Consider the following 24,418-nt stretch of genomic DNA (forward strand, 5'->3'; position numbering starts at 1 on the left):
CTTCTCCTTAATAAATCACAAATATGGTTAATTTGAGCTCAGTGTAGCGGCTACAAGGGAACTACTAGCCATTATAGGAGGAACTAGGAAGGAAATAGTAAGCTGCCACCATTTGTCGTGTTTGATGATCCACTAGATGCCTTCCTTCGAGAGGGACAAGTAGGTGGCAAGGGAAGGAAGTAACTCAAATCCGCGCTAGGCACTGGACTCTTAGGTTGGGCTAGTGCCTTACTACCTTCTGATGGGTCAAGCGTCCAGCGAGGCAAACGTGGTACTTCCAGGTGGGGGTATGTATGTCAGGAGTGATGACATCCCACCTTCTTGCGAAGAGGCTTGCTCCCAAGCCTATGCACCTAGGAAACAAGCCTAGAGCATGACCTTGTCTACCAGTGTTAGTGACCACAGCGTGATCCAACCATCATGCTTCAATGTTTCTTGTTCTAACATTATTGAAGCATGGCAGCTAGAACCATTAGCACGCCCATTGAAGTCGGCAGCTCAGGTTCAGTCATGGTACCTGGGAGCAGTGCACGCCGGAGTTGCGAAACGTGAAATACAAATGCACAAATGCCTATGGGGTGGCTGCGGACAATACTCCACATCTTTGATCTTGACTATGACTTGATAAGGGCCATAGTAGCGGCAAGAGAGCTTATGGTTGGCGTGCTTCACGATGGATTTATGAATGTATGGTTGAAGCTTCAAAATGCTACATCTCCCATGATGAAGGTGCGGTGCAATATCTTTTTGTCCATATGATGCTTCATGTGCATGCACTTTCTCTGCAAGTGTTGCTGTAGTAGGTCCTGGATAATTGCATGCTCATCGAACCATGATTGCAGAGTTGGGACGTGTTAGAGTTGTGTCGAATATTGTGTACAAGGTAGGTTACATGTGGACTCTGAGTAGTATTGTGTTTAGATATGATATGGAGTCGTGTCCTAGTAGGACACTTGTATCATAGGCCTCTCATATATAGCGAGGGTAGACATACGATGTAACCTATGTCAACATAATAGCACAGGAACGCAGGGGAAGTCGGCGGCACGTGTCGGCGTCCAGGGCGACCGAGTGCGGTATTGTTGCGGTGTCATGGGAAGAAGCACCCATAGTCAGGCCCCGAGGATGTAGCCATATCGGTGAACCTCATTAACAAATCTCGGTGTCGTGCTCGTGTGATTGATTGGTCCTTGGATGATCGACGGTGGCCTCGAATTTATTATAACATGACGTACAAGAACTTGTCGTTGTGATCCCCCCGTGCCATGGCTCGTGCCCGTATATGGTCTTAAAAGGACACATTCCAATCGTTGAGTGACAGAAGAGTTATACCAAAACTGAGCATGGGGATGTATGCGTGAAGCAACGTAGGAACATCTTGAGGCAATGGTTAACACCCTTAGACTACCCGTCGGTTTGAAGACAACGTCGATGCCGAAAAGCTCCAGGAGCTCCTCCACGGCATGAAGTTGCATGGTGATGGCGTGCGGTCACTTCCCCAATGCTTTCCGCACTTGAAGCAGAGGTTGCATGCATGCTTGTACTCCCACGGGGCCTTGAGTTTGGAGGCATCAGCATGAGCTGCGTCAATGCCGCGACGATCCATGACTACTATCAGAGTTGGTGGCTATCCTTGTGTCGATGGAGCGGGCAAAGGCATGGTCACCCTTGCATGGTGCACCATTTCCACCAGCCGAGAGGCAGACGATCATGACTGCTCGATGCATGGTGATGCCTTACACCACCTCCTCCTGGAGCGGCGCTAAGGCGCACGCCATGTCGATGTATGGTGGGCCCTACACCAACAGCAGTGTGAAGTCCCTCCACACAATGAGTAGGATAGTAATAAGGATGGATGGAGTCGGAGCAAGCAGATAAATGGTTGATGACTAATTCAAATCTCCCGATGTAATCTGCAACTGAAGAAGTTTGGGAAATGGTGTCAAACCAACTTATCAACAACTGGTGTCGAGCGTGTTTGAATCTTGTGCAGAGCAATGTTGGAAAAGACTCAAAGAAGCCCTGAAAGCCTTTTCCGAATCGACTGCAGCCAAACTTAAGCCGACCCCCGAGAAATTCATACAGGCCCTAGGTACCCAGAAATTCTCACAAATGCCAAATATTTGAAAATACTGCTCGCTCCAGAACTCCATTTTGGTCCATTAATCCCGTATGCTGTGCCTACTTTCCGTGGAAAAGAAAATGCTACGCCTGAGCACCCACGTTTTTTCACCTTTGTTTGTGATGAGATGCGCTTGATTAACTCTTCGATACCACGGACAACGTGAAGGGCGCTTTTGCTTACTCTTGGCATCATGGACGTACCAGAGGTCGAAGGGCCACGATGGCGATCGCAGCCATCCGGTCCAGAAATCCGCATCCGGCCTCCATCCAGGTCCTCCCATTTGTTATCCACCGTACCCCACCGTTATCCAACCAGAATTCTCCTCACCTCAGCCATGTCACGCGCCGCCGCCACATGGCTGCTCGCCAGTGGGCACGCCATCCCCGCGACAGATAAGGCGCGCCTTGCCTTGCAGCCCAGCCGGCCGTATCTTCATAACCAAATAGCCCCGCACCAAAACGCACCCCACTAGCATCATCATCACACATTCCCAGCGCAGATCGTCTCAACAACTCAGCAGCTCCGTCCCGATGGCGTCGCTCACCATGATGGCGTCCCTCTCCGCGGCCGTGGCGGTCGACCGGCGCGCGGCAGCCCCGCGCCGCGGCCTCGTGGTGGCCCGGGCCGCCAAGGTCGAGGGCCAGCAGGAGCCGGCGGCCAAGATGGCAGCCGTGGAGCCCGCCACCGACGGCCGCCGTGCCGTGGTGTTTGCTGCCGCCGCTGCGGCCTTGTCGGCCATTGGCGGGGTGGCGTTCGCCGAGTCGGACGTCAAGAAGGGGAGTCCCGAGGCCAAGAAGAAGTACGCCCCCGTCTGCATCACCATGCCCACCGCCAAGATCTGCCACAACTGATCGTGGGGAGGGGGCGATGATGATGCGGGTGGGCGGTAAATATTGTACTACGTACGGTTTTATCTCTTGTTGAAGTTCGAGCTTAGATGCATAAGGCCGCGTTGCGCGCGCTTGGACGCCGCCATGGACGGTCTCTAATGTTGTTGTATTATCCATTGCAAATTCGAGGTGAAACCGCACTTGTTTGATTACTTTCATGCATGCGCCCTTTCGTCTGTCGAGTGATCTTCTCTAATTAAAAATGAACCGAGCACAACGCTGACCTCAGGGGACTGTTGTCTGTCACGCCGTACTGGGTAAGGATGGGTTATATGACTATGTAAGGAGTGTACGAACGAACAAAATCGCCCGATCTTTGTTCTTCTATAAGAGCATCTACATACAACCGGACCCCATCCCACCCCAAAAGTCTGGACAAGCTGCCCAATCAGTGTCCGGATGCAAAAACGGCATTCAATCGGCCTCTTCACATTCGGTCCAAATCTGAGGCGAATATGAGAGGCCCGAACACGCCCGGACACGCCCGCCATGTTGGACTGGTGGATAGGCTCCACGCAGGAACGCGGAGAAACTGCTGATCCAATGGGCGCCTTCTCCCACGTGGCGCCGCTTCGGCATGCCGCACGAGGGAGGAAGCCGGCTATTTAAGACGGACGGCGGCAGCAGAACCCTAGCCCACCACATTTCTTCCCCTTTCTCCACTCCGCCCCAGCACTTCCACTTACATCTGATATATTGCTGCCTCACAACACATGCAACACCTCATGCACCACATCATCAACAACGAGATGCCAATAGTGTTTATAGAAGACCATTGAGAAACCATCCATCCCAGTAGCTTTTCGATCCCCTATATCGTCATGGGCTCTCTTAACCTCCTTCGGGGTGAATTCGGCCGATAGAAACTCGTTCATTTGCATGGTCACCTTTGGGGATATATGGTTCGGGATGTCACTAGTATCAGCACCTACCACAGGGGTAAACAAGGAAGAAAAGTAGTTAGTAATAAGTGTCTTTATGCCTTCTCCTCCTCTACCAGAACTCCATACTCCCTCCTCAACTAATTGTATTCTTTTTCTTCCATTCTGATGCAAAAGCCTAGAAATAGTGTGTGTTACGGTCTCCATTAACCAGCCAATTTGCATGATCTATCTGCTGCCACATAAGGTCCTCCCGTTCTTCAAGCTTTTCTAGCTTAAAGCATAGAGTTTGTTCCCTGCTAACTTGGTTGTCCCACAAAGGCAGACTCCTGACCACCTCTAGTTAAAATTTTATTTTATTTTCTCATCGCCTACCCCCCTGGCTCCAAGTACCAAGAGCCTTTACCACCATCTCCAGAACATCTGGTCCGGCCACACCTTCCCAGGTTCTTCGCCAACCATTGGCCTCAAACCGCAGGAGGCGCCTCCCAACAGTAGACCGCTGCACCCTCAGCCTACCATCTCGCAACAGACCACAGTCGATGATTAGAGTGATGGGGATCCCCATTATTGATCTTATACGCTGGGAAATAGTCACGCCACTCTGGTGTTGCAACAACATGGTCTAGACGTTCACGGATATACCCATCATAATAGTACTTTTTTACTCCTCCAAGTGAAAACATCTTCCTCGGAACCGAGGTCATAACAGAACACAATAGTCTATGGCATCATGAAAATTTTGCATATATCTATGTTCACGAGGTGCACCCCCTTGCTTTTCATGACTAAACAATACTCCATTAAAGTTACCAAGGCAAAACCACGGGAGCTGAATCCGGTTCTGTAGTCTGTGAAGGAGCCTCCAAGTCTCAACCTTTCTCTCCATGTGTGACTCCCAATATATGCCAGTTAAGCGCCATTTGAAACCATCCTCCTCCTTCACAACTGCATCAATGTGCATATGCCCCATCCATCTTACCATAACATTTATGCCCCGTCTCCAGACCAATGTCAAACCATCGCTCTTCCCATCTTTGATTTTCTACTCTCATCTATACGAAGTTGTGGAAGGACAACAGCAGTTGGTGGGCAAATTTCAAGCAAAAGCATTTGATGCAAAAGGGTTGATATTTTTTTCTTCCTCTTCTGTTTTTGCCAGCGGTTTTGAATTTGGTTTTGTGTGTTTTCTTGTTATAGCCCAAACCCGTATATGGCAATTGTATGAGTGAACTTTTAGCAAGGATATCCATTCGGCAAGGGGAAGACGGAGTTTTTTTGCCATTTCCGCTAATCATATATTGAGTGCTTCTTGTCACGACGAATCTCCCTTTTTTTCTATGGCAACTGATCTTTTTTAACGTAGGACAGACACATACGCACATATACTCATCCCTATGAGCATATGCACGCACACCCTACCTTGTGAGCATCTCCGAGAGACTGAGCGGGCACATCATTTTGAGATTGAAGAAATCGTCACAGATGCCTTCGCAGTCGACGGGGACGTCGTCTCCTCCCAGTGAACACACATCGTCGGAAGGCATGAAATAAATTATGAAAAATGCGACCACCAATCTCTACTACCTAAAAGAAACGGAGTGTTCCGTTTCCCCTCTTACGTTCCCCGCTCTTCGTCCAACCCTCTCGTACGACATCCCACCCCTCCGCCGGTTTTCCCCCGATTTTGTTTCCTCCCTCCACCGATTTTCTCTCCTGGTTGGTTCCATCTGATTCCCGTAATTAATTGTTTCCCTAAAAAATAATCCCGTAATTAATTGCTCCCGTGACTCACGTAGTTTCCTGTTATTGTTCCTTCCAAACCTGCCCTATCTGATATACCGGCCAGACCGATCCCCGTACGTCTTTTCTTGTGGAAGATGCTAAGAGAGAGATGGGCGAGAGCAGAGAGGAGAGCAGCCGCGGTGCTGGCCGTAGAGCCGTGGTTGGTGTGCGAGGCGACCGGCGAAGGGACCCTGCATCCGCGTGGTATGTTGGCCGGCTCGCCGAGCGAGCACTTCGAAACGGCATGACCCTGTAGAGGTTCATGCCGCTGCCAGAACATGTCCTTCTCCACCGCCGCTGCCATAGGTAAGTTACTCACGCCTGTCTGTCCTTCTGTGGGAAAGGTCAATTACCAATAAAACGGAGAACGCTGATATTATCCATTGCTTCCTCTGCTTGCAGGCACCGTTTTCTTGAGCTGCCACAGGCTGGAGCCTCTGCCGGTGGAGAAGGAGGCGACATGGACTGCCTGCTCTGGGTCTACGACTACATCGTCGAGTTCTTCCAATACAAGGACATCCTGCCCGACGGCTCTCAACACGTGAGGTGAGAAATCGAAACATTATGCATTCTGATTCTGTCAATTGATGGCGACCAGCCGACCAGGCCGAGATCCGATGTCTACATTAACCTCCGCCCACGATTGAGAAGCTCGACGACATGCTGCTTGCCAAATCTGAGTCTCTTTGTCCTTGCCAAACTATTGAAGACGCGCAAGGTAATTGTAGGAGAAGAACAAGACGCAGCGTTTTCTGCTATCTGTTTATCCTTTTATTATGCGAGTACACACAAAGAAGTTAACAACCTTCCGGCAACTGCATCTCACAGCTCATGCCAACAACCGGGAGAAAAGAAAGGAAAGGAGAGATGCGTGCTAGGAGCAGTACCATCCGGTGATTACGTACGTGCATGCACGGGTCAGGCGTTCATGTGGCTTAATTTGATGTTCGCGCAGGAGATCATGGATGGCTTTTAGAAGACCGTCTTCTGGTACTTTCGAGACAAGAGTCACAAGAATAGTTGCGACGACTTGGCGCCCTCACGTCCGGCAAGACACTGGGCCGAGGAGAGGTGGTGGATGCCCGGGCCATGCATGACAAAGTTAAGTTGATAAAGATGCTATTTTTTCCCCGTTTAGTGGTGCTTGGAGAGATATATGCATGAAGATTCTGGGCTCCAACAGAAGCCCCCTTGGCATTACCTTATATAAGTATGCAATTGTATTTTGTGGCCATCAAACAAGTTTAGTTCTAACAATACAAGGCTCCCATGCATTGAAGTTTATTTCGCCTCATAGTTGGCCTTGTAAGAGTGTGGAGGGAAAGCAACTATCGGCGTGTCCTTTCCGCCTCCTTCTGGACCTCCCCACTGTAGTTCCGGCTCTCGTCGGCTCCTTTTCCTCGCATCTTTCCAGGGTAAATGAATGAATTTCGAGCAAAGAATTCCTAAATTTGAGACCATTCTCTGTTGCATAATTTTATTATTTTCTGACATGCTTTATTAGGTAACAGTGGAGAAGAATTTCTGGAAATGGATGCGAAATCAAGGTGACATGCCAGATTATAGGCCGACGATGAAAATAGCCAGGTAAATATTGCAAGAGGTTGCTCCTGATGTGTGGACTTGTAGTGATTTTGTGATGCATATTCAACATATTATATTGTTTTTATTGACGGAAAGGAAATTGATTTAGGCTCTACTGACATATGGCCTGAGGCATTCAACCATATACCAACTATATATCTTTATATTTGAAAAAAATACATGCATTGCATGATACTTAACAAAAGGTAAAGTTTAACCCATTAAATGTTTGGATGTGTTCATTCTTCATTAGTGTTCGTTTCTTGCCAGCAGAATCCTTTGGCAACCGGTTCTCCCATGTCCAACCATGTCCCTTCGCCCCATTTTTTTTCCGTCCTCATGCTTTTTTTGTCCCACCACACCCTTTGTTTGTAGCTTTCCTGCATGATAATCAATCATCTTAACTTACTTACCTTCTAAAGCAATTCCCTCTTAATTTACTTATCAAAATTTTACTCCAAACTTCTTATCAAGCTAATTAAAGGAAAATATGAGCATGATTTGATAAACATTTATTTACACACTTGCATTTATATGGACAAGTAAATCACGAGCTAACATACTAGACTATTTATATCCCGTTGCAACGCACGGGCAATGTCCTAGTGCCAATTAAAGGACTTGAATCCTAATGGGTTGGTTCCACCACAGAAAGCTAATCATCTGAGCTACACTCAGTTCGCAATGGCAACCGATCTTTGTACATGTAAATTGCATGTTCTTGCCCAGGCAAATCACACGTGATTTTGATAACAAATCCATTGGCTTAATAAGGGCAACTTCTCCCCCAATTATTACTAGTAGATTATAGGAAACTTCTCCCTCAATTTGTTTGTAGAGAATTGCACATATATGGCAATGGAATTTTTTATCCCATGGCATGCACATACCATACTGTGTAGATCCTGTAGCTTTTCAGGCCATCATATGTGGATCTCTCACCTTTTCAGCCCATTTTGTGTAGATCCCTCAACTTTTCAGGCTTGTTAGTGTGACTTTTTTTAGGAGAAACTTGCTATTGTGACTATGATCAGGTGCTCAGGTTGGGCTTGTCTCTTTGTGGCCCATTAACCTGGCACATCTATAATCACGTTGGCTAGAAAGAAGAGCCCCTAATCGGCAACTTCTACGCCTGTTAGGAGTTTCGACGCCCACTAGCGCGCAGCCATGGGTTGACCCATCAACACATGTGTTGCGGTTGCTTTCGCCAAGGCGCATTTGGGTTTCAATCAACGGTCGACCAGCCAATGGATGACTAGTTGACTGATCATCCATTGACTTTTGGAGAGAAAAACACAACAAAAATAAAAAAAGCAAAAAACTAGTGAATTTTAAAGGTTTCAAAAAAATTAAAAAGTTCATGAATTTTAAAAAAATGATTTTGAAAAAAAAATCATAGATTTTTAAAAAGAATTCTCGGCTTTGGAAAAAGTTCATCGATATTGAAAAAAAATTGGAAACATTTGTGAATTTCGAAAACAAAAAAAACATGTTCAAGAAAAAAATCGTCAATTTTTAAACATTATGACTTGGAAAAGTTTGTAATTTAAAAAAATGAAAAAAAGTTCATAAAGATTTGAAACAAAATTGTACTTTTAAAAAGTTCATGAAAATTGGAAAAATTCATGGATTTAAAAAAAGCTCACCGAAATTTAAAAACTAAAACAAATTTGAAAAACGTTCATGGATTTGTGAAAAAGTTCACGAATTTGATAAAAAAAATAGAAGGAAACTAAAACCAAGAAGAAAAAAAGGAAAAGGAAACGAAATGAAATGAAATGAAAAATAAAGTGAGAAAACCGGCTGGGAAAACCAAGAAGAAAATCCCGCGAAGAAACATTGTACAAATCATTAAAAAAGGATCCTAAAAAGTGATGGGAAAAAGATATATGTGGGCCGACCAATTTACAAATATAGTGCAGTGGAGGGTCTGCGTTGGTTTATGATGGAATAGGAGTACATAGCAAGAAGACGTGTGATTGGGTCGCTGGGAGGGTGGGAGGGGTGGATCTGAACGAAACATATGTGCGGTATTAGGGCATCTTAAATGTTGACCCCTTTTAGGAAACGGTATCCGTCCGCAAATAGTGATACGAGAGCCGGTTATCCAACCATGCAACATACATTTCAAATCGGATTTAAACAAACCGAACGAATTACTTGCAAATCGGATGACTTTCATCTAAACATGAGCACACTCATTATTATTTTCACATATTTCACAAAAAAAAGAGATTGGACCTAAATCTAGTCAGAATATACAGCGACGGTCAGCCTCTATCCGCTTCGCATGGTGGACCTGCCAGCCGGCTACAAGGGCGGCCAACTCATGATTTTGCTTCGTCGAGAGGCTCTCCCACAATGCGCTAGAACTCAAGGTCATGGCAGAGGTGGTGCACGTAGGAGGATGTGAAGTGAGACGTAGTGTGGTGCGGTTTGTGCCGGGCGTGGCCTAGTTTGAATAGCGTATGCCGGCCAGGCCAAGCGGCGGAGTGTGTCAATGGGGGCGCCGGAGTTGGTTTCTCGTCTGGTGTGCCTGTTTAATGACACAAGGCGGGCGGACCGGCAGCCCGTTTGAATGCACTAGATATCCTTCTCGTCCCGTCTACTCACGTCTTTCCGGCATTGAACAAGCGCCGACATCGGGACGCGGCGCGGGCTGCACCCTTGTCTGGCATGCTGCTTTAATGCCGATACCAGTAAGAGTTCGCGTCCGCTCTGGACCGGCATAAATGCGGCCTTGATGCTCTGGAGTGGCATGAATGCACGGCAACCATTTAGCACGGAGAGGGTATGGGGTGGGTCCAGGGTGTCCGTCGCGTGCGTGGCACCTGTCCGGACACCCGCAAAGCTTCCTTGGTTTGCCTCCGATTAGCGGGAAAATAAAGGTCCAGATCGGTCCGCTGGCAATGAGCTAAAATGATTTATGACAAAATCGGCCTCGAACGCTTCATCAAAACGGATGCAATCAGTTTGAGGGTCAGAGTTGGAGATACCTTATAGCGTCCTAAATTGAAGATGGATGGCAAAATCGTTGGAATCACATCTTACATGAGTAAATATTCAAAAATAAATGATAGAATCTTCTATAATATTGAGTATCCATTAACACAAATAACAACAAAATTAAAGAGGAAACCAACCGACATAAAGATCCGGCAAATATACAAATATGAACAAGCGTCGTGCACCGGAAAGATTCCTCAAAATCTAAATTCACCTCGATGAATGAACAAAGGCCTATCCTGAAGTCGTCCTCGTCTTCCTCGAGGTACATGGTATATTCATTGATCTTCTCCATCATGTGCTTGGGAGGCAGGTGCAGTTTGGCAACTCTGGCGCAACGCTTCTTCCACTCCTTGACCTCATCGTAGGTGTGGAGCTTGCCCGCCCTCCGGTACTCCTCCTCCACATCCTCCTCCATGGCGATGTAGCGCATGGCGTCCGCGTGCGCCGCCTTGACAAACGCCAGCAGTGCATGCAGCCGCTCTACCTTCTGCGCCTCCGTCTCGTCACGTTGCTCGCCGGCGACGGCGGTCGTTTTCGCCGCGTTCGAGCTGGCTCTTCTCCCCATGCTGCCTCACTCGGTGGATCTCCCCTCTCTCCTTCCCGCGTAGAAGAAAAAAAAGCCTTGTAGACGGATTGTTTGTATACCAAGTTGGTAACCTAGAAACTTGTTTGGTCAGTAACGGGATCGGCCTCGTTGGTCCATATTTGGGGCCAAAGTTATTCTAAGAGCATCTTCAACAACCACATAAAAATCTCGCACCCAATAAAAGTTATAGTGCGTCACTGTAGCACATTTAATGCATCTGGACGAACATTGCTTTAGCAGACGCTCAAAAATGCACGACCAAAAAGTACACAGTGTAAATTGTGAAGCGCGCGTAATCCGGAGCCCAAAATATGCTACACGCGATAGCGTTTTTCAGCGCGTGCCCAAAAACTTTTAGCGCTACAACATCCGCTGGAGCTGTTCGGCGCCTCAAAAAATAAAATTTTAATACGCGGAGCTCTTTTTGGACACCTGTTGAAAATGCTCTAAACGCACACGGGACGCGCACAGCCAGCCAGGTCCTGACGGCTTGTCCGTATCCTGGACTCCTGGTCCAACAAGACCTATCTATCTTTATCTTCAATCTTCATTTTATTACTCACCCAATAAAGATAGATAAAGATTGAAGATAAAAAAAATCCAATAGTAGTATATGAAACAGAAAAAAACAATAAAAACATCCAAACCATGATAACTTCCTAATTTCAATAATCTCCTCGTTCCCCTAGAATTTCGCGGGTCTTGGACCTCCGGGGTTTGACCTATCCTCTCCACCACCGATTCCTTTTTTGCGGAGGCGCGACCGGCTAGGGTTGAGAGGCTATGGAATCGGGAAGGATGTGAGGGACGGAGCAGGCCTAACAGCGCAGTGACGTGGCACAGGCGGATGCCCGATGCAGGCACGAAAAAAAACGCCTTACTGTCGAATCGTTACTTTTCACTTACGGGTGGCATGGTGGGTAATTTTCTTTAAAGGTGGAGTACGGCCAGTCAATGTAATTTGCTAAGTGTGAGAGTATGGATTAGATTAATACTAGTTGTTAGATTAAGTTAGTGGGCCTAATCATGCGATGGTAATGGGTCCATGTACATTTTGTGAGGTGCCTTGGGGGTAATTGTGTGGTGCACTTAAGAAAATTCTTGTTGAATTGTTTAATAGTACGAGTAGTAGAGATGGTCTGACCATCAACAACCGAGTGTACGCCCATACCAGTGGTAACTGTTGAGTTAGTAATGACTAGTGTTTGCTTTGTCACTAGTATCAGCGCGACTATAGACTATACCTGCATAGAGATCTCTTGATTTTGGTACTAACTATAATTGATTATATCATCATTCGTGCCAATGCCTTTGATAATATGTTAATTCCTTAAAGATCTAAATAGTTTTATAGATAATGGTAGGTAATACTGAAAATTAGTTACAATTTTCATTTGAGATAATTGTCCGTGTGTCACAACGGGGTATAAAAATTATAGTAGGTAGCCCGTAATTTACTTGTCCATATGAATTTGATTTTGTAAACAAATAAAATTTATTTCATAAGCATTTATTTATCTTACCGAAAAACATAATTTCAATTGGTAATTAAATAAAATGTGAGGCAATTAAGGAAATTTTGTAAAAAACAGCTGGCGAGAAAAACAAGAGATGCGAGAAAAAAATCAAAATGGAGGCAGAGAGAAGGAAATGTACATAATGTTGTACAAATGAAGAGCGGACTGCATAGCCTTACGTTCTTTTTAAGTATGAGAGACAAAAACAAAAAATCCAATAAAATGTGCTACCTCGTTATTAAAAGATGATTTTCTATAAAAGCGTGAAGTCAATTTTAACAAATTCAATATGAAGAATATATGCTTGGAAAATATATGCATTATATAAATTTCATTATTTTATACAAAAAATATTGTCATGTCAGAGAATCCATAAAATCTATCGAATTTTATAAACATTTCATGATTGAATTTCGTAAACGTAAATATGTATTCTTTAAAAAATCTATCTAACCTATGGGAATCTAATAGGAGACATATAAACTAAAGTGTGCCAAGTGCAAATAAAGTATTTATGTTTGCATTAGAATTTTCTTTCTCATATTATTTTACTATTTGGTTTTGGAAAAACACAATTAAGTTCTAGATACTTGTTTAAAAAAAATGATAAATGCACCCTGAGCAATGTACATGTCTTAATTAATCTACTAACTTAATCATTGTAGATTTCTAGAAATAGTGATATATATGGTTTCAATGTTTGTGAATGGCCTTATTATATTTTTGTCATCCATTATTTTGTTGAAAGAATTCATGTAGTGTATAACATTCGTGGTCCCTTTTCTATATGCTCCGTTTCTCGTTTAATACTGGCCCTGGCAAAAGCGTTGTGACGGGATAGACTAATGCAGAATTTCTCTTGGTTTTAGTGGCCTTACCCATATCATTGTAAAAAACGGATTTGCTATTCCCTCATTGATCGACTTAGTTTCTGTTAAGTCTTGGTCAACCAAGCTTAGTAGCCATTCTTGCCTCCGATTTTGAATTTTCTTTTTGTTATGTACCTTTTATTTGTAGTCCATGTGTAGGTTGGAGGCAAACAGAGCATCATTCAAATCAGTCACTAAATGAGGGTGTGGTGGAACGAATGTTTCCTTGCTGAGTCCCTTCTCTTATTTCATCTTTTAGTTCCCTTTTCTTATTATTTGTACTAAGGTGAGGCGCCTTATGCAACACAACGACGAAGAAGCCACAAACATAGTCAAAGGGCAGTGAATTGAAAGATGAATGCTGTAGGGACGAAGAAGGTGATCGATGACAACTTGGATGAAAAGGTCTGCTAGAGGGGTGAATGGTGTTTGTTGAAAATAGACAGGAAGATGCTTGTGTCTGTTGTCTCGTGAAATATCACACACAATATGCACATTCATGGTAAAAAAAAGAAACTTGAGCAGAAGTGTATTTACATTCATTTGTTGGCCCGTGGCAGCGCACGGGCACTCTACTAGTTCTATTTGTTTTCAATCGCATGACAAAGATCCCATGACGCACATGCATGAGTTTTCGCTCACGCTTTCAATGAGGATCGGATTTTGTGGTTGTTCAACCATTGGCTAAAAATTCAACAGCTCACCCAACGATCGAGGCTTAGTTTGTGGTCGCTGAACTATATATAATGTGTTGAATTTATTTTATAAATTAGCTAAGGAAAATCGTCACAAAAGTAGGAGAATTTGATGATCAGGCGCATACTCTACATCTTCTCAATCAAATCAAGTGTGTAGATGTACGTGTGTATCGAACTTGCAAATCACTGCTGCAACGGCTTTACATCTGATTATCTGAAACAAATGGGTTATCTGGTTACTCTTTGTTTGTGGAAACTGCAGGCTTACCTGATTATTTAAAAAGTTGGCTGCCTAGTCTTGTGTTCTTGCTTCTCTGCCTCTAGCCCCTATTGCTACGTTGTAATGTACCGCAATCTGGGCTTTTGGCCCCTGTTAATCATAAAAAGTTCAGGTGGGGAAATCTCCCCCAGTGAAAATTGAAAGAAAAATTGCGGGTAGGTCCAAACCATTTCAGATGCTTGGTTGAAAAGTTGCCAGTTATCATCATCAATTTTAGATGAAAGCTTTCAACAGAAATTGCATGGGTCTTGGAAATCTTCTGCCTCACAAGTTTCCTGAAGCAGCAAAACGCACAAGCACGGCTGCTTGTTTCTTTTTTCTCACCGTTCTTTGCCGAATTTTGCTGGCACGGACATGAAATTAATTTGACCATAGCAATAGGGGTGGTAATTATTTACATACCGAGTGGAACTCCACTTTTCAAGAAGCATCAAACTATTTGGCATCAAGACCAAGATGAAACTGAATAAACATGTCTAAAGAAAAAATCTAAGGTGACAGTCAAGCATACTAGGTCGTCCCTTCAAGCAGCAAGCAGCAACGTGTTTGTTTCTTCAGACGGAAAAATAGCTACAAGCAGCAACATTGTTGCAGGCGGACACCTCGCAGGCAAAAACGAACTAGACGTGAAGGTGTTATATCATCTCAGGCGCCTTGACTCATAGGGGGCACGTTGGTTTGTGCAGGAGCCCATGGCTAGCCAGGCAATTCGGCATCAAGAACATGTTGGGCAGCATGAGTTGAACTCGAATGGAATCCCAGTTTGAGCAGCGTTTAACTGGAGAAACGCTGGTCAAATCGAGTCTTGTGTAAGCGAGTACGTTGTAGAACTCGCTTAGCACTTGATGCGGCAAAAGCGCCGACTTAGTTACCTGTTGCCTCCCAACCCTAATGAGCGAACATTCATCCAATGATGTGAAAATGAGATGCATTGCCAGCACGGTAAAAAGATATGAGATTGGCATCTGCTTCGGTTTAGTTCTAATCTATAGATCACCCTAACCAGAAAGAGAAAAACTTTTACACGAGTTGCTTTAGCTTTTTCGGAATTAGTACTTCACCGTTTGCAGTATATATAGAGCTCCATCCATGTGGGGGACCATTACATGTTATCTTTGGGATATGTGCCATTAAATGTTACATATCCTGTGTCTCGAACTTTAGTAGACATGTAGTTGAAAAACCCACATGTTGTGTTTCTAATAGGGTCTGACCAGCAACAACAGAGCGTGCGCCCATGCCACTGGTAATTGTTGAGTTACTAGTGACGAATGTTTGCTTTATCATTACTACCGGGGTGACTATAGACTATAGTTGCATAGAGATATCTTGATTTTGGTAACTATAATTGATAATTATCGTCCGTACCAATACCTTTGATAATATGTTAATTCCTTAAAGATTTAGATAGTTTTATAGGTAATGGTAGGTAAAATTGAAAATTAGTTACAATTTTCGTCTGAGATAATTGTCCATGTGTCAGAGCGGTGTATAAAAATTATAGTAGGCAGCCCGTAATTTACTAGTCCATATTAATTTGATTGTGTAAAGAAATAAGATTTATTTCATAAGCACTTATTTGGTAAGCATTTATTTGTCTTATGAAAAAATATAACTTCACTTGGTAATTAAATAAGAGGTGGGGTAATTAAGAAAAAAAATAGAAAAGCCGGTGAGAAATACAAGAGATGGGAGAAAAAATCAAAATGGAGGTAGAGAGAAGGAAATGTACCTAATGTTGGACAACTAAAGAGCGGATCATAGAGCCTTACGTTCTTTTTAAGTAGGAGAGATAACAAAGAAATACAATAAAATGTGCTACCTTGTTATTAAATAGATGATTTTTGATAAAAATATGAAGTCAATTTCAACAATTTAGTATGAAGAATATATGCTTGGAAAATATATGCATTATATAAATTTCATTATTTTCTACAGAAACTATTGTCATGTTGGAGAATCCATAAACTCTATCCATTTTTATAAACATTATATGACTGAATTTTACAATCATAATTATGTATTAAGAAATCTATCCAAACTATGGGAATCTAATAGGAGACATATAAACTGAAGTGTGGCAAGTGCAATAAAGTATTTTATGTTTGCATTCGAGTGTTCTTTCTCATATTATTTTATTTGGTTTTGGAAAAACACAATTAAGTCCTAGATATTTATTTTTTGTAAAAAAATGATAAATGCACCCTGAGCAATGTACATGTGTTAATTAATGTACCAACTTAATCATTCTGGATTTCTAGAAAAAGTAATATATATTGTTCAATGTTTGTGAATGGCCTTATTATATTTTTGTCTCTGAAAATAATATACACGCTCATGTCCATTATTTTGTTGAGAGAATCTCTACTCCTAAGGGAGCAGTTGGTAGTCTCGTTTCCAGGTTTTTTTAGTCCCACCTCCCACGGTTTTTTTTCGTCCTAAAAAAATCTATGAAATTTCGTAGGTTAACCAGGGACAACTCCCATCTCCCAGGTTTTTTTTCGTCCCACCTCCCATGATTTTTTTGGTACCTCGTCCCACCTCACACTAAGCCGCCACGAACCGCAAAAACCGCCTACCTTAGCCAAATCAACAAATCTCTCTCATTAATGCAATTTTCTTTAGGAAACAAATAATAGATTCTTTCCTACCTTAGCCAAATCAACGGATCTCTTCTATTAATGCAATTTGCTTTAGCAAACAAATAATAGATTCTTTCCTACCTTAGCTAAATCAACAGATCTCTCCCATTAATGCAATTTGCTTTAGCAAACAAATAATAGATTCTTTCCTACCTTAGCCAAATCTACGAAATCTCTCTCATTAATGCAATTTGCTTTAGGAAACAAATAATAGATTTTCAGGAAACAAATAATCTCTAATCTCTAATAATTTCTACTCCTAATGAAACAGTTGGTAGTCTCCTCCCACCTTCCATGGTTTTTTTTGGTACCTCCTCCCACCTTCGCTGGTTTTTTTTCGTAGATTTTTTTCGTCCCCTCCCCTCACTTCATCGGTTTATTTTCGAGTCACCCTCTCACACAACGAAAGAAATCTAAATAGATCAGAACTTTCCATACTGGCGCAAGTTATTTAGTAATGTAGAATCAATCACGAACAATCTCTAAAGATCAAATCTAAATTAATTAACCTTACCTTAAATCACTCAATTACATTAATTAGAAAACAAATAATTGATTTTCAAAAAATTGCTCAATCACGTAAACCTTACCTTAACTCACGGATGGTAATCAATCTCCAAACAAAGGAAACAATACATCGAGGGAGCAGTAAATAAACTCCCTTTCTTATGACATGTATCTGACCTTTCCTTCCCTCTACGTTGTCGAGCGTTCTTGATTCTCGAGGCCGATGCTTGGGCTGCGTCACTGGGTCGCGACGGTGTTGGAGGACGAGGACGGCGAGGCCGGGTGCCGCGGCACCGCGTTGGCCGCGGCCGGTGAAGGGGGCAAAGAAGGGCGGCTTCCCTGGCCCTGGCCATGGCCGTGACCCTGGGAGTTGGTGCGGTGGAAGTGGCACTTGAAGGACACGGCATGGGTGGCCGATGCGCAGACGCGCTTGGAAGCGGGCCCGTGGCCCGTGCCGGACGGCACCGACGCCGACCCGGACCACCTCCTCCGCGTATTCTTGGAGCTGTGGCTGGCTGATTTACATGAAATTAATTCCCTCAGTTGTGGTGGCAAATATAATACACATAATCCATATTGTTATGTACTAGTGTGTGTGTGTGTGAAATAGATGGATTATGGTCCCGTACCCAATAAGATGGATATGTGTGTGTGTTAGAGAGAGAGAGAGAGAGAGAGAGAGAGAGAGGGAAAGGGGGAGAGAGTGAGGAAGAGGGAGGCAGAGAGTGTGTATGAGGAATTGATGGTAAAAAAGGTCGCCAATGTCACTTGATATATATGAGAATATTAATATTGAACTTTTAAAGTTAATGTGGTTCCCGTTGCAACGCACGGGTGTTGTTCTAGTTCATGTAGTGTATGACATTTGTGGTCCCTTCTCTATATGCTTCGTTTCACGCTTAGTACTGGCCCTCACAAAAGCGTTGTGACGGAGTAGACTGATGCAGAAGTTCTCTTGGTTGTGGTGGCCTGACCCACATCATTGTAAAAAAGGATTTGCTATTCCCTCATTGATCGACTTAGTTTCTGTTAAGTTTTGGTCAACCAAGCTTAGTAGCCATTCTTTCCTCTGTTTTTTCGTTATGTATATCTTCTATTTATTTTATTTGTTTTCAACCGCACAAGACAAAGATCCCACGGTGCACATGCATGAGTTTTCGCTCACGCTTTTAATGAGGATCAGACTTGTGGTTGTTCAACCATGGGATAAAAATTCAACAGCTCACCGAGCTTTGCTAGAGCTACGGACAAGACTTACGGACCAAGAGTTACAGGCTGATATGCCATATATTAATTGGAAACAGTGGACCCGTAATTAAAAACCAGGTAGGAATGGATTGGCGAGGTGATGGACAAGTCAGTCCGTAGGGAGTATTCCGTGCGTTTCAGCCCGTAGGTGTAGAATTTTCGTTACTGGAACGACTCACGTGCTCAGTACAAGCCTGGCCGCTGCCATATGCGCATGCAAGAGCCAGCCTGCACCAACGCGAATCCCTTGAATAATAGCCGTAGGATTTTTCTATCCGACGGTACATATTACACCACAATGATTGAGGGCCCGAGCAAACCAACTTGAGCCATTCGATCAAAACTATCCAACAGTTTATATTTTGAGTTACTCGTATGTTATATCTATACCACTATATAGTGTACGAGTTTTGAATGGATTAGAACAGCAATCCTGATCGTTGGTGCTCTCAATCTAACGGTTGGGAGCAGTGGGATTCGCATGAACAGTTGCTGCTCCAAACCAATTTCTAATATTTCTAAAATTTGATGTGTGACCCACCATCTGACCATGCTCTGAATCTTTCCACTATGGACTGGACTACACACTTGTTGCTCTAAATTATTTTATTCGTACTACCTGGGTACATGCATGCAACGGCTACATGCATGCATCGACCGCTTCACCAGAGACTAGCATGCGAGCCTAGCATTGCAATGTTGTATGCATGGTGAACTTTTTGATTTTCTTATTATTTGAAACAAGTAGTAAGGTATCTAGGATAATTAGAATGAGAAAAAAATGTGCAAATAACCTATGAAATAGTACGTTTTGACTTTTTTATTTTCTTAGCTGACATGAGATTGAGAGGGTGAAAATTTATAATTAATCACACTTCTTCTTTTCACATCATTTTTCTAAAAAAAAGTTTAGTACGAGTCCAATAAACAGAAGGACTTCCTACACAATTTATATATATATAAAAGGACAAAGATTATATCTAATGTTTCATACAAAGAAAATCATTGTACTATGTTTATTGGGGGAATAGTTGTTATCTTGCCTTGCGAACCCCAAAAATGATTCCACAAATGCCTATTGGATATCTCAATTTGAAGCTTCTATGAACCAATGTGTGCTTTAGTTTTTTTACACTAATTTAGTACCATGCTTATATGTAATCAGCTGATGTGCAAAGCACGTACAAGTTACTAGTAGTAGTAGTAGTATAGATATACATATAGATATCCTCCCAATGAAATCAAATGTGTAGATGTACGTGTGTATCAAACAAATGGATTATCTGGTTATATCTTCCGAATCAAATCACTGCTGCAGCAGCTTTACATCTGATTATCTGAAACAAATGGGCTATCTGGTTACTCTTTGTTTTCGGAAACTGCACGCTTACGCGATTATCTGAAACGTTGGCGGCAAGTCTTGTGTTCTTGCCTACCTGCCCCTACCACCCACTTGCTAGGTCCCTGTTAATTGTTGGAAATAATGCACCGGTTCAGAGAATTCCAAGTCTGATGCTTTGGGCATATCCTGTCACGTAACAAACTGAAACTTTATGCACGTACGTTGCTGGCCGTTCGGCAAGCTGCAACTCCTTCCTGAGTCCTCTGCTAGGACGTGAGCATTATCCTGGTGTTCCTCCCGATTCTCCTGGTTCCAACGAGTGCACCGCGCTTCGCTCGGCAAGACGTTTCATTGAAACGTTGCTCGTTGGACTTCTTCCTTTACAATCTGTATAAAGGGCGGAGAGCATTGGGAGAAAAACACAACACATTTCCATCTTCTTCCTCACATACCACAAGTGCTGAGCCGCCGTCTGAACGAAGCCGGCCGTGCTGTCCGTCGTGCAACGGCAGCCCGGCGAGCGGTCTCCGTGACTCCGGCCACATCCTTCGACCCTGCACGGGGGCGGTCTAGAGTTTTCTGGGCAGCATCCGCGCGACCGCTCCTTCGCCGTCCTCGACGACATCATCTCCGATGACGGCTGCTTCGTCGACGTCCTCGACAACATCATCTCCGGTGACCGCTGCTTCCTCAACGTCCTCATCGACATCGTATCTGCGACCGCTGCTTCCTCTACGAGATCGTCTCTGACAAACTCCATCCACGAACACCAGTGCACCGACTTCTAGACTGTAAGTTGCATCTGCTCATTTCTAGTACAAGATAAATCTGTCCATGCTCTAGCCGTTCTCCATCAGGTTTATCTAGTGCTTTAGACTGTTTTCTGCTCCTGCTGCTAGTGGTTTCAGCCATCTCCTCTGTGTTCGATAGATTCAGTATCTCTGTTTTAATCTGCCTGTACTACTACTCAGCCGACACTAGTATGGTAGATAGTCCTAGCTCGTTACGTGATGTTTTCTTTTGCATGCTAATTATACATGGTTGGGTGCTATCAATCTGCTCATTTCTGAATCTATGTTGCATGCTTCTGAAGAAAACCATTTGGCTGTTTAACCTGCTCCTGTACGTACTAGTTAAAGGAATTAAATTGATGACAAATTATGTATTGTTTCTAACATTAATATGGGCTTTCGTCCCCTGTTAATGATTAAAAATTCAGGTGAGGAAAAATTCCCCCCTGGTGAAATTTCAAAGAAAAATTGCCGGGAGATCCAAACCATTTCAGATCCTTGATTTGTAAGTGGTCAATTATCAGCATCAATTTCGAATGCAAGCTTTAAGTTTCTTGAAGTAGCAAAACGTTGTTAATCAAGTTTTGCCACGCACACAAACACAGCTTACATGCCTATGAAATTAGTTTCACCATAGAAAAAGGCTGGCCATACTTTCTTTACTACCCAAGTGGAGCTCCACTTCTCAATAAGGATCAAACTATTTGTTTCAGGCAAGCATTCGTGCAAAACTTTCAGAGATGCAAAACCACCTTCCCAGCTTTAAGCCCGAGAAGAAACTGATTAAACATGTTGGAAACAAGAATCCACAGCGACAGTCGTCCATTCAAGCAGCAAGATAACTATTTATTCAGGCAGCACCATTGTTACAGGATGACACTGTCAGAACACACACAGCTAGCTACAGAACTCATCAGACAGGGAACAGGAAAGAAACACAAGAACTAATGCACGAGGAGCCTAAGACGAGGTGAACTTGGTGACGGCCTTGGTGCCCTCGGAGACGGCGTGCTTGGCGAGCTCGCCAGGGAGGACGAGGCGGACGGAGGTCTGGATCTCGCGGGACGTGATGGTGGGCTTCTTGTTGTAGCGCGCGAGCTTGGCGGACTCACCGGCGAGCTTCTCAAAGATGTCGTTGATGAAGGAGTTCATGATGGACATGGCCTTGGAGGAGATGCCGATGTCGGGGTGCACCTGCTTGAGCACCTTGAAGATGTAGATCTTGTACGTCTCCACGCTTTTCTTGGCCTTCTTCTTCCCCTTCTTGTCGCCGCCCTCCTTGGACGCCGGCACCTTCTTCTCCGCCTTGGGCTTCTTGCCCGCGGGGGTCTTCTCCACTGGCTTCTTGTCAGCAGCCTTGGGGGCCATGGATGCTGCTGCTTCTTGTTCGAAGGTGAGAAAAGTTTGGCTGGGCTGGAGATCTAGACAGAGGCGATGGATTGGAACGGGGATGAGCTGGAGTCTTTATAGGTAGGAGGAGACAGGTGGGCGCTGATTGGTGGAGCCGTGGGCGCCCCGGATCGATGACGTGCAGGGATATCAGCCGTTTGCCGCTATTTCTGATGGACGGACCAGATGCTCATTGACGCGGATCGGTGATGTGGCGAAAACGTGCGTGTAGCAATTGGAGGAGGACCCAGCCGACGTCTCTGTGGCGGGAACTTTGAAAGTTTGGGGGTTACCCCACTGGGGTCCCAGCCGCCAGTGATAGATATTTTATTTTTGAACTCGCCAGTGATAGCTGAAATTCACTTTATCGTAGTATTGGACCATAGTCAAGCTGTGTGAGCATTCATCGAGTGATGCTGTATTTGTAGATCCGTTATATGGAACCATTGGATGAGAGTGAGATAGAAAGAACATCCGTATTATCTTTGAAATACTCCCTCTGTCCCAAAATATAAAAACGTTTTTTGACACTTACTAGTGTCAAAAACGTTCTTATATTATGGGACGAAAGGAGTACATGTTATATGGAACCATCAGTTTGAAATTCAAACTTCTAGGAGTGTTGACCTATTTAGGTGTTAAGTGAAAAAGACCAGTAAAAGCCCAATCAAACACCCCCTATAAACCAAGGGGTTAGGGCTTATAGACGACACACAATGATCTCACAATAGATCACCTGTACTTTGTAGTTCACCACAAATCAATACGAACACAAGTAGAACGAAGGGTATTATATTTAAGGAGAGCCCGAACCTGGATAAAAACTCGTTCTCTGTTATCATCGTGTTAAGGCTACTAGCTCGGGACCCCTTACCCAAGATTTGTCGAATTTCACTTCATCACGGGGTGGCGCGACGAGCGGGAGGAGGAAGAGTCATGTCACTAGAAGGCATTTTTCGATAAAGGTAAAATGCACACACACATTTTCGATAAAGGGCATTTTTATTGACTCAAAATGTAGCATCAAATGGATACAAAGCATGATGAAAAACACCCGGCCTCTGCATAATTAAGATGCACACGGCCAAACAAAAACAAATTGAAAGGTAAAAAAGATGACATATCGAGATCAACAGTATCATATAGGACCGACACTATGCCTATGTGAAAGGAGGTGGTGCACCAATCCAAAGATTATGTTGTCACCCATGCTGGGTAAAGACCTCCCTGGCCACCCGCTTCAGCCGCATACACACCGCCTTGAACAACGGTTGGTACTCCGCTCGGTGTATCATAGAGCACGTATGAAAGCGAGTGTGTACAACCAAAAATAACCTGCAAAGGGGAGGCGTTTTTGCCATCAAAAACCAAATCATTTCTACATAGTCAAAACGCCCATAATAAGGCATATGCTCCCACCCGAATTAGCGTTTTGAACCTATTTGAAATTCAATCCAATCAATGACCAAAAATATTGGCAACACTTGTGGGTGGATATAAATTGGACGCTATTTGGATGACTGACCACGTAGAACGCGCAAACTTGCATTGAAAAAGAGGCGTTTGATTGGCTCATCATGAGTACAAAAACTACACTCCTTACTTCCTTGCCAATTGCGACGGGCGAGATTGTCTTTGATTAGCACAACCCCCCTTCAAAGATACAACATGAAGATTTGAACTTTTAGTGGCGTCTTCGACATCCAAAAAAAATTTTGAGGGGAAAGATTGCAATTATATTAAAATATCATCACTGTCATTACAATCTGATGGCACCAGCAGCACCAAATCCAGTGGTAGTGTGCCCATATGGACAACCCCCCTACCACTGATCTGGGTTTGCTTGGCTAATTCATGAGCAAACTTGTTGACATCTCTCCCTATCTTCCGAAAGACAATGTCTTTCTATCTAGTAGAAGCTCCCTAATCACTATGTAATGTTCTCTCCAAGCTACCAAAGGGTCGCAGGGGGGAAAATGTTTGAAATAACCGCAGCACAATCAGATTCAACGATAATCTTTTCATTTCCCAAGTCCAGCGCAGCCTTCAGCCCAGTGACACATGCACAAACTTTAGCCTCTTCGACACTCACACAGGCATGGAGTTTTACACCCTCAGCTCTAACAAGTCTTCCTAGGTAATCTCGTATAATGTACCCAGCACTAGTTTCTCCCGACATGGCCACAAACGCAACATCCGTGTTAACTTTCAACCATCCCACTGATTTAGTCTAGACTTTCTTGCATGATTTGGTCTAGATTTGTTCTAGATTTGT

At 43.8% G+C, this 24,418-nt stretch overlaps 2 protein-coding genes across 2 annotated transcripts; one reads left to right on the top strand and one right to left on the bottom strand.

Moving 5' to 3' along the window:
• The first annotated feature begins 2,577 nt into the window (after positions 1–2,577).
• Positions 2,578–3,173, top strand: LOC119314877 (photosystem II 5 kDa protein, chloroplastic-like). Its single transcript, XM_037589558.1, has one exon. It carries the CDS (start codon positions 2,656–2,658, stop codon positions 2,974–2,976), a length of 321 nt encoding a protein of 106 aa, XP_037445455.1. The 5' UTR covers positions 2,578–2,655; the 3' UTR covers positions 2,977–3,173.
• Positions 3,174–21,575: 18,402 nt separating this feature from the next.
• Positions 21,576–22,187, bottom strand: LOC119314878 (histone H2B.4-like). The gene has a single exon (XM_037589559.1). The coding sequence runs from the start codon at positions 22,120–22,122 to the stop codon at positions 21,715–21,717; it is 408 nt and encodes a 135-aa protein (XP_037445456.1). The 5' UTR covers positions 22,123–22,187; the 3' UTR covers positions 21,576–21,714.
• Positions 22,188–24,418: the final 2,231 nt, after the last annotated feature.

This window comes from Triticum dicoccoides, chromosome 6A (assembly GCF_002162155.2).
Source record: "Triticum dicoccoides isolate Atlit2015 ecotype Zavitan chromosome 6A, WEW_v2.0, whole genome shotgun sequence".
NCBI classification, from domain to species: Eukaryota; Viridiplantae; Streptophyta; class Magnoliopsida; order Poales; family Poaceae; genus Triticum; species Triticum dicoccoides.